At 38.4% G+C, this 11,830-nt stretch overlaps 1 protein-coding gene across 1 annotated transcript in view; it reads right to left on the bottom strand.

Annotated features, from left to right (window-relative positions):
- Positions 1-4,176: 4,176 nt before the first annotated feature.
- slc34a1b (solute carrier family 34 member 1b) overlaps positions 4,177-11,830 on the bottom strand; it is a 20,138-nt gene continuing 12,484 nt past the window's right edge. Inside the window, exons 9-10 of the mRNA XM_016277029.1 lie at positions 6,077-6,201; positions 4,177-4,743 (exon numbers count right to left, since the gene is read on the bottom strand). Coding sequence (XP_016132515.1) covers positions 4,177-4,743; positions 6,077-6,201 — 692 coding nt within the window. The remainder of the gene's footprint in view (positions 4,744-6,076; positions 6,202-11,830) is intronic.

Genomic DNA, 11,830 nt, shown 5'->3' with positions numbered 1-11,830 from the left:
AGACCACCAGAGCCAGAAAGCAGACCACCACGGCAGAACAGAAGATCACCAGGCCGGAGCAGATGGGACCGAAGCCCACCAGGGTGGAGCAGAAAGCCCACCACCCCACCACGGAGGGCCAGATTGATCAGGAGACCCTGGTAGAGGCTGAGACCTAGGAAAAGCAGAGATACGGCAGTGCATTAGTGCATTCACGGTAACAAGGATCAAGGCAGGGAACACAAGAAGTTCATTAAAGGTTTTCATGGCAGTGACAGACAGAGATGAGAATTCCTGAATGGCCCTTGTAGCTGCAGCAGAACAGTCAGTAAGTTCACAGACAGCATCTTCAGGTGTGACAGATAAGGCAGAGAGTTCAGAAACAGCTTCTTTGTCTGGATTGAGACAGGGCAATAGTTTGCAAATGGCCTCTTTGGCCAGTTCAGGATGAGACAATAGTTCGTAAACGGCCTCCATAGCCGTGACAGGACGGACAGAGAGTTCACAGACGACCTCCTTGGCCAAAACAGAACAGGCAAAGAGTTCGCAGACAGCCTCCATAGCCGTGACAGGACAGGCAGAGAGTTCACAGACGGCCTTCATAGCTGTTACAGGACTGTTAGAGAGTTTGCAGGTGGCCTCCTTAGCCGGAACAGAACAGGACGAGAGTTCATAAGTGGATACCACTGACACCTCTGGAGGTTCTACAGTAGGACCATTGGGATACGGGGAGAGTTCAGTAATGGTTCCTTCGACCGTGACAAGACAGGCTGAAGGTGCGTTGCTGGGCACCACCACCGTGCAAGGAGCTGAGGCAAGCATCAGCCGCCACCTCGGGAGACATCGCAGTGGCTGCCGCTGTCTCTAAAGCTTCAGTGGTGGTGTACGCAGCCCAAATACACCATAAAGCGATGAAGTACAGTCCTTGAGGATCTGGTGCAACAGGCAGGACGTGACAGGACTCTGGATGATCAGCTGTGATATGGCGTGACTTTGGATGACCAACTGTGATGTGACGTGACTCTGGATGATCAGCTGTGATGTGACGTGACTCTGGATGATCAGCTGTGATGTGACGTGACTCTGGATGAACAGCTGAGACGTGTCAAGGCTCTGGCAGATCAGCTGAGACTTGACTTGACTCAGGAGTGGAAACTGTGACATGACTTGACTCATGACGATCAACTGTGACTTGACTTGCCTCATGATGATCAGCGATGACTTGACTTGACTCAGGGCGATCAACCGTGACTTGACTTAACTCATGAAGATCAGTGATGATTTGACTTGCCTCATGATGATCAGCGATGACTTGACTTGCCTCATGACGATCAACTGTGACTAGACTTGACTCATGACGATCAAATGTGACTAGACTTGACTCATGACGATCAGTTGTGACTTCACTTGACTCATGACGATCAGTTGTGACTTGACTTGACTCATGGAAATCAGCTGTGACTAGACTTGACTCATGAAGATCAGCTGTGACTAGACTTGACTCATGACGATCAGTTGTGACTTGACTTGACTCATGAAGATCAACTGTGACTTGACACATGACGATCAGTGGTGACTTGACTTGACTCATGACGATCAGTGGTGACTTGTCTAGGCTCATGAAGATCAGCTGTGACTAGACTTGACTCATGACGATCAGTTGTGACTTGACTTGACTCATGAAGATCAGTTGTGACTCGACTTGACTCATGACAATCAACTGTGACTTGACTTGATTCATGAAGATCAACTGTGACTTGACACATGACGATCAGTGGTAACTTGACTTGACTCATGACGATCAGTGGTGACTTGTCTAAGCTCATGAAGATCAGCTGTGACTAGACTTGACTCATGATGATCAGTTGTGACTTGACTTGACTCATGACGATCAACTGTGACTAGACTTGTCTCATGACGATCAACTGTGACTAGACTTGTCTCATGACGATCAACTGTGACTAGACTTGTCTCATGACGATCAACTGTGACTTGACTTGACTCATGAAGATCAACTGTGACTTGACTTGACTCATTACGATCAGTTGTGACTTGGCTTGACTTGACTCGTCTCATGAAGATCAGCTGTGACTAGACTTGACTCATGAAGATCAGTTGTGACTTGACTTGACTCATGACGATCAGTTGTGACTTGACTTGACTCGACTCGTGACGATCAGTTGTGACTTGACTTGACTCGACTCATGAAGATCAGTTGTGACTTGACTTGATTCATGAAGATCAGCTGTGACATAACGGGGCACTGTTGTGTCCGCCATTTTACGAGGAGGCTCCGCTGTCGCCACCATTTTGTGAGCATGCTCTAGTGCGGCCGCCATTACACAAGCGGACTCGGTGTCATGTTTCTCCGCAACACCCCCCGTGAACACGGAGTTGACACACAGCAAAGCAAAATACAAAAAATAGCTTAGAGAAGAACGGGGACCCTCACGTGTTAATCGAAACTTTAAAGGTTAATTTACTCCATCACAAAAAAAGGATTTTTGCAGCATCTTGTTTGTGTGGGTGGTCCTCAAAGCCCATATGCTTGCTGTTTCTGGAATTATTGGTCACACTGTGGATTGTGTCGGATATACAAGTTCAGTAAGTACAGTATGTACAGTAGGCCTATCTTCCATTCAAAGTTTGTGCAGCACTATCAGTGAGAACTGTCAGTGAGAGGACTGTTATTTATGCATGAAGTGTCTGGCAGGTCATAAAAATTAGTAGGCAGGTCAACTTCAGATTATTCATGTGCACATGCATCACTTTTTTATTTTTTAATAATGAGAATAAATACAATTATTTAAATATAATTTAAAAGGAAAATACTCGGGCTATATCAAGTTGAACTCAAAGAAAACTTGGTCAGTTTAATTTCATGTGACAATGACCCTTCACATTTTTAAAAGTGTGTTTTAATTAGTCAGCCATTTATATGCTTGACTATGCATGTCATTGCGTCTGAGGACATTTTAAAATTGACTTGTCAGTAGATGCTACAGAGACCAGAGTGAATTTAAAAGTGTTCATCTATTCGGACTGAGCTTGACTGAAAAACAACCCTTCATGAATTTGACAGGCCATTACTTCAGGCATGTTCATAAAATTCTGTGCTACTATACCAGGGGTGGCGAACGTCAGTCCTGGAGAGCTGCAACCCTGCAGAGTTTTTCTTCTTCCCTAATCAAACACACCTGAACAAGCTAATCAAGGTCTGAAGGGTTACTAGAAAGCTACAGGCAGGTGAGTTTTAATTAGGGTAGGAGCTGAACTCTGCAGGGCTGTGGCTCTCCAGGACCGGAGTTCGCCACTGCTGCACTATACTGTAAAAAGAAATAGGGTGTTCCCATCAATCTGATAATTATAATGAGACACTTGTGAGTATATGCTACTCTGTTGTCCCATTACTTTTTTTTGTTATGACATATTATACATTTTCTGTTATGAGAATTATTGGATACTTTTTATTTCAAATTTTGCCAGCATAATATTAACCTAGCATGGGAAGTAGCTTTAAATTGTAAACTAATAGTGAACAAATCAAATGTCTATCTGCCAACATGTCAACATTTTGGCTTGGCGATTTTGGCTTGACATTGATATACATTAAAAAATACAATATTCAGTTGCTTCCCACATTTAATGTAGGCTGAACCCTGTTACCACATGTTTGTTCCTCCCACTTCATATTATTTCCATTATGGCACTTCTCAGGAGAATGCAAAGGTATATATTTTTAAATATAATCTTTTTAGGGGTGGCGCACAAATTTTATTTTATTCTTAACTTTTTTTCAATTTATTCCTAATAAATTAATTTATTTATTAATTAAAAAACAATCACTGAAACCATAATTTTTAACTCCTTAGACATCATCACAGGGTTGAAAAAAATTGCAAACTTATAAACTTAGAAAATAGCTTACATAATACAAAAAAAAAGAAAAAGCTTATATTATACATCCAGGATGACGATACATTTTTTTAAGCTGAAGCCCCTCCTCTCACTGACCAAAGAAAAAAAATGTTTTTAAGATGTCCAAGTTTGTACCCCATTGTATTACTGAATTTCTGCAGCTGTGTAGTCACATACTCATACTCACAAAAAGTGAAGAGAAGATACCTGTTTAATCATAATATGAAAAGATAAACCATTCTAAGGATCAAAAAGAATTTAATGGACTACATATATCATCTACAGCCTGCTGCTCTTGCCATTCAATGAGTCAAAAACAGCCCCAGTCTCAGTCTCAAAACTATAAATCAAAGCTGGACTATTTTGTGCCAAAGGCACAAGATTTTTCTCCGCTTCACATTCTGTCAGCTGTGGCAGATCCTCAGGAGATGTGCGGCTCTGATCATTGTTACGGGTTTCCCTGCAGCACAATATGACTCTTGTGATGATTTTATCCATTGGTTTGAGTGAGTGCATCCAGAGAGGCAGGTGGTCCCAGGTTTGCAGCCACCAAGGCAGGAGGTGAGGCTTTTGTAATTGCAGTCTATTCACAACAACAATGCAGAGGAGGACTGCAACACATGGAACACAGATACTCACCACAACCTGCCATCCAGCCATTGAGAGTGCAAAGACAATGGATGGCAGAAGGAGGAAGCAAAGAATCAGGTACAGCACAGCAAACCACCGGTATTTTGCTGTCCGCTCACCCAAAAATCGTGCCATGCGGATGGGGAGACGGCTAAGAGGAACTGGGTACCAAAGTAATATGCCAAGAACATTGAAGATGAAATGACACAGAGCAACCTGAGAGAGAGGATGTGCAGAGCATCATGAGGGACAGAACATGGTTTCATTTACTTTACAATCTGTGTAATGGGTCTGTGCTATGAGTCTTCTAGGAATGAGAGATACGACTTCTTTTCATTCTCTTACCAAAATCTATCTTGGCCAGTATTTTGATACTGATATACCAATATCTCTATGAAATAAAATCTTTTTGAATTTATTTATGGATATAATGAATAAAATTGACAATTTATTAACTTAAGAGAGATACTTAAGTAACCTGTTCTCAATTTTGTTATATACATTTTGTCTGTTTAATTTTGATGTTTATTTCAGGTTTATTCCTCGAAAATTACAAAAAAAACATGAACATTTAATTTTATCAATTTAATATTAAATCGGAAAGCCATCATTCATTATGAAAATGATATAGGCTTAAACTGCAAACTATCAGACTTTTGTTTTATCATTTATCACGTCGGCATGAAATGGCAGGATGCACTAAATTATTCAAAGGTGACAGTAAATGTGACATTTATAATTTTACAAAAGATTTCTGCTTCACATAAATGCTGTTCTTTTGAAATTTCTATTCATCAAAGAATCCTGAAAATGGATTCAATAAAATATTAAGCAGCACAACTATTTTAAACACTGATTATAATAGGAGATGTTTCTTGAACACCAAATCAGCATATTAGACCTAACTTATATGATTTATGTTTGCAGTCAATTTTTTTGTCTATTTAATTTTGATGTTTATTTAATTTCAAGAAAATCACAAAAATAATTTTAGCCATTTAACTTTAAATTGCAAAGCTATCGTTCATTAGGATTTTATGAATAACATTTTGATTTCATGGTGACTTTAAAACTAATAGTACATTTTAATTTAAATAAATATAATAAATATCACAAATACATTAATTATAATAATCATTAAATCATTATTTAGTATAAAATAACATTAAATAATATTTGTGACATATGTTTCAACATTTCTGTCTGTTAAAATGAGCAGGAGAAATTGTTCCTATCCTCAAAAACTAAAACTTTGAAGCTCTTATGATTCATAAATTATAATTCACATTTGTTGTTATTTTTACAATAGTGAAAATAATTTCAATAATTTCAATAATGAATTATTAAAATGTCTTTTTAAAATAATTTTATTTAAATAATAAAATCATAAGTTTAAAAAAAATCTGGATTTTTATGTGAGGATCAATCCTCTGTATACAACATATTGTCGAAAGCATCAGTATTCTAAGATCAATACCCCATTCCTAGAGTCCTCTAACTCAGCCACTGTTTAATTAAGTGAGAAAGTTCATGTTTTAAATGGGATCACCTGAAAGGCTGCAGCGAGCTTGTCTCCTGGGCTAGCTAATGCGGCTAAGATGGCTGTAGCGGTTGTTCCGATATTGGAGCCCAAGGTCAGAGGGTAGGCCCGCTCAATACTTATCACACCAATACCTGAAAGCAGAATGAATGTAAGAGTTCACCAGAGCAGATTATTCTGTTTCTAATGAGACCTTCTAATAAGGTGAATCCAGCCTTATTACAGTTTTCTCAATTGCTTTGGCTCAATTCTCGAATGAAACTTTTTTTCCTGAAAAACAATAAGTTCAGATCTCTGAACAATTAGCTTCTTGTTCACATCAGATTGGAATTTCTTATTGATTTGAGCAAATTGCAAATGCTTTGGCACATGTGTGCAAAGAGTAAGTACAATTGTCTGCAGTTTGCACAACAACTAATTGCATATGGCTTGTTGATCAAAACTGATGAGCCGATTCTCACTTAAACTGTCAAACTCTTCACAACTTCTCAAAAATTTTTCATCGTGTAAGCCTTCACATTCAAAATGATCCATTCAATTATGAAAAATTGGTATACACGCATGTATATTCCATAAATATCTGACATTGACATTGTTTGTAATGTCTGCTAAATTGGAAAATGACCTCTAATAGCAATACCATTTGAATCAACCATTCAACCATTTAACCAATCAAGTTTGGGAGCATATATATGTAGATTGCCCACAGCACAATCACTAAGAATGGAGGACTTCCACAACCCTGAACTGCAACAACATGCTGGAAGAGCAATTGGAAGACGTGTAAGAATATGTGGTGGTGGTGTTAGAGGAAGACATAATAGAGGAAGAGGTGGAAATAGAAGAGTCAGAGTCTCTGATGAAATCAGAGCCACACTTGTGGATCATGTCATAAATCGTGGTTTTACAATGGAAGAGGCTGGTCGAAGAGTACAGCCTAATGTAAACAGGTCCACAGTGTTATCAATTGTGCAAAACTTTCGTAGGGAAAACAGGCAAATATGTATTTTTTTTGTTTGTTTTAAAGTATGTAAAGCATTTTTATAAACAACAATATTGTAAAGGTAAATGCAAGTCTATTTGTACATTCTATAGAACCGCACAACAACCTCGCGCTAGTGGCAGAGCAGCAGTATTTAACCATCAGCAAGAACAAGAAATTTGCAACATGGTCATAGCCAACAATTCCATCAGGCTAAGAGAGATCCAAAGTGCAATCATAAATGACAATGTCTTCGCAAATATAAATTCTGTCAGCATTTCCACCATAGACAGAGTTTTGAAAATACATCAAATGACTATGAAACAACTCTACAAGGTGCCATTTGAGAGGAATCGTGAAAGAGGGAAGGAGCTGCAGTACCAGTATGTCCAGGTAAACTATTGGGGTGCACTTAGTGAGTTTTACTGTACTTCTAAGATGCCTGTATTACTTGAAGTTTTAGAAACCCATAAGAAGAGAAAACATTTACTGAACTCTAGAATAAAAATTTTGTTTCTGTGTTTCTTCGTAAAGAATCGTGGAGTTAGAAGGACATGAAACAACCCACATTCTTGTTTTTGTGGACGAGGCCGGGTTCAATCTGTCCAAAGGCCGGAGACGTGGTCGCAATCTCATTGGACACCGAGCCACAACTGACACACCAGGCCAACGTGGGGCCAATATTACAATGTGTGCTGCCATTTCAGAGAATGGTGTGAGCACACATTCCACACATTGGGCCCTATAATACCCAACTTCTCCTGGCCTCCTTTACAGAGACCTGATTCCAAAACAAGAAAGAGGTTTAGTTAGACCACATTTGCCTAATTATGTTGTCTGGGATAATCTCAGCTTCCACCGAACCAACATTGTTAGGGACTGGTTTGCTGCACATGAAAGGATAACAGTGGAGTTCCTTCCACCATACTCTCCATTCCTAAATCCAATAGAAGAGTTTTTTTTCAGCATGGAGGTGGAAAGTATATGATCATAGACCACAAGATCAGATGTCTCTGTTGGATGCCATGAATGCTGCATGTGAGGACATCACAGCTGATCATTGCAGGGGATGGGTGCAGCATTCAAGGAGATTTTTTTTTCCCCGGTGCATGGCAATGGAAAACATCACTGGTGGCCTTGGCCAAATTACTGACACGATAACTAGGTTTTGAAGCATGAATTAAATGTTTTGGGTGAGTAACTACATTTTGCAGACATGCAATGAAGTTCCAGCAAACAGTTGTGACATTTGCACTCACAGTTTAGAGAATGTTAAGATTGTTTCGAAAAATGTGCCAAAGCAGTTGAGAAAAACTGTAAGAGCAAATTCGATGACCATGATGGAACTGGCAATGATACACACGTACCCTCAGAGTCAGTATTATGCAGTATGGATTTTTGGGGAATAATCTGCTGTGAAGTCCTACCATGGGTTCAGTAAAAGGGTACATCGAGGGCACATAGTGGCTACAAAGGGGGCATTTCTATGTCAATGACATGACACAAATTTTTTGGTCTTGATGTATTAATTTATTCAAAAATACATAAAAATTAAATTAATGCATTCAATGATTTATATACAACTCTTTATTTTTAAAATTGACTAATATCCTAATTGTCACATTCACTGGCTGTAGTGTCTTGGTTGTCCATCCAAGACTTTTGCCACTATCAAGGACTTCATTCCCCATAATCCTTTGCCTGGGCTCAGCGCTCATTGTTTGCACCTGTATCTCATTAGCACAATTAGCTCACCCTATAAGCTTGGTTCTCACTGTCATTCTCTACCAAGTCTTGTATGTGTCATTACTGCAATTGTAAGCCTTGTATCCTGGTTATCCTGTATGTTGGTTCCTGGGGTGTATTCCAGAAAGCACGGTTAACTTACCGTCAGCTAAACCCTGAACTTTCGGTTGATTAACTCCAAACCTTGCTTACTCAAGGTATGTGGTTCCAAAAACGTGTCCGGGAGTAAGTTCATTCAACTCAAAATATGTTCCTGGTTGAGACTCAAGACATTCTCAACAGAGCGACGAATCGAGTCACTAGGGAAACGGGCACTAAGAAAACGCACCATGCTGTTTCTTTCTTCTTTTGTTCAATGGTCGTTTACATGCTTGGTGCATATCGCCACCTAATTGATGGTTGTGCAATCATTTTTAATTATTTTTCCATTTAAGCTTTAATCCTTGAGAATATGAATTATATTGTTTGTTTAATGCTAATTATATATTAAGTCATATCAGATATGGTTTTTTATTTAGACATTATAGAAAATGCAGATCCATGTGTGAGATAATACAAACCCGATTCCAAAAAAGTTGACTGTACAAATTGGGAATAAAAACAGAATTGGGTTTGTATAAATATATATAATAAATAAAAACTCAGGAGCAGGTTATGTTCCAGGGTTAGTTCACTCCAGTGCTATCAGTGCACGTGTGATCTACTGACTGAAGGCAGTAGACTTCATGTAAACGACTTAATCGATTGGAATGAAATTTCTATTGGATTGAAGCGGGTGGTTTATTCCTTTTCTAATTCGATTGAAAGTGCATGTAAACACTCGATCGGATTGAACCCCGAAACTGAAAGGACTGCGCATGTGCAATGATGCAGAAATAACATAATTATGTATGATGCGCGGAACGAACAGCTCTTCCTTTTGAATAAAGTGTTGTATAAATGCGTGTTCTGTCATTATAAAACTCTTTCAGTCGGCAACTGTGAAGTGGAGCAGGACAACCTCCCACCAGTCCTTGTTATGGATTCTCATCCACAGGCAACCCGTTTTGGGCGTGGGGAGGGGCATTTTTACTGCATGATAAATGTTAATGATGCTGTTAAAAAAATTAAGAAACCGTGTAGGAGAGTGGTTATTATGTGCAAACAGTGAGAAACTCTATATTTGTGCAGTGTGTACATGTAAAAAAAAATCAATTCTGATTTGAAGTTTGTGTCATATAAACCCGCACATCAACCCAATCACTTTATTTAGTGTTCATGTAAACACTTCATTCAGATTCATCAGTCGGAATGAATTCAGTCCGATTGAACCAAAAATTGTGCATGTAAACGTAGCTACTGTATCGAAGTGCTCAAAACACCACACTCTGGTGATGCCTGCTGGTCAAAACTGTAAATGCAACAAAAACTCAGGCTAAAACATGCATAAAAACAGCTTTCACAAACCCAATGCAAATGCTTTCTTGAAAGTATAATATATTACATGCAATCAAAATAATAAAATACCCTTTAAAACGAAGTGTCTGTATATGTGTCTTTAAAATAATAATTATTAATTTGCAAGGGCTTGTTTTGTTTGTTTTATGGAGAGCTTGTCTAAACAGGCCAGTAGAGACTATTAACTACTACGCATCCTTTTAATTACACAAATGTCTCATTAAAAATGTCTACAAATTGAACAAACTGATCCGAGATCGTATAAAAACCATAGACACTGATTTAGTGGTTCTCCGCTAAGAGGCGTTCTCAGTGAACTCGCTTTCAGGGGTTCACAGAGATCGCTTCCTCCCTTAAGGTGAACTATTGAATTATTTTTTAAATAATATTTCAAAAAAACAATACAATAGTGCAAACACATATTTTAGGAATCAGAACAATTCCAGCAAAAGTATAGGCCTATATGAAACAAGTATCATCAGTTTTGCACACTGTAACATTTCCAAATAGTAAAAAAAAAATTAGGGAAAAAAATATTAATAATAAAAATAAATCAATCATGGTACATGAAAGATCTCATCATATTTCTTCAAAAAAGAAGTACATTGCGAACTATTGAAATTTTGAAACGTTTCGAAACAGTTGTGACGTAACGAAGCCTCGTTTAATGAAATCACGTGACTTTTTCCTTGTTATACGTTTTACTCAAATTTGTATAAATCTAAATTTAATCTAGCTAATCTGGATACTTTCAGTAACATCTTGGTAATGTTAATTCTATTAGTTATGATGAAAAAAATGTATGTGACTCAACAATTACTATCGATGAGGTTAAAGAAGCAATTTTACATTTAAAAAATAAGTCGCCTGGCAGTGATGGGATAACGGCGGAATTGTATAAGTTATATTCTGAGTTGTTATCTCCGTTCCTCCTGCAAGTGTATATAGAGAGTTTAAATTGCTCTGAGCTTTCTGTTAGTATGAAGCAAGGTGTCATTTGTTTAATACCTAAACCTAAAAAGGACACTCTCCTTTTAGACAACTGGAAATCAGCCTCCTTAATAATGATTATAAATTGTTTGCCCTTATTTTCTCTAAGCGTTTTAAGTTGGTTTTGAACTCCATTATTGATGAAAATCAGTCAGGTTTCATGAAAAATCGTCATATTTTTATAATATTCGACTTGTCTTTGACCTCATTGATTACTCTGACTTTATTGAGGATGATAGTTTAATTCTGTTTTTGGACTTCTTCAAAGTTAATAATGTCATTAGTTCAAGCCCGAAAGGGCAACATAGACACAGTGATGATGCAGTACACAAGCCACGGTTAAGACAGCTGACGTGCTATGATTTCTGACAGGCAGTTCACTCTCCTGTGATGTGACCCTGTTCCCCTCACACACACACACACACACTCTCACACACACACACAAAACGCATTACTCTGCGCTGCACAAAACTCCACATTTGAACAGTCAGTAGCAAATACTTAAACTAATAACAAAACATACTTACAGTCGCTGACTCAGAAGTGCCAGATTGTCATAGCAAAGTCGGAATTGACCCTTTTTTTTTTTGAAATAGCCTTTGTGCACA

Source organism: Sinocyclocheilus grahami, unplaced genomic scaffold (genome assembly GCF_001515645.1).
Source record: "Sinocyclocheilus grahami isolate Dianchi unplaced genomic scaffold, SAMN03320097.WGS_v1.1 scaffold107.1, whole genome shotgun sequence".
In the NCBI taxonomy this organism is placed as follows: domain Eukaryota; kingdom Metazoa; phylum Chordata; class Actinopteri; order Cypriniformes; family Cyprinidae; genus Sinocyclocheilus; species Sinocyclocheilus grahami.
Note: the sequence above shows the minus strand (reverse complement) of the source record. Positions and strands in the feature narration are given on the sequence as shown.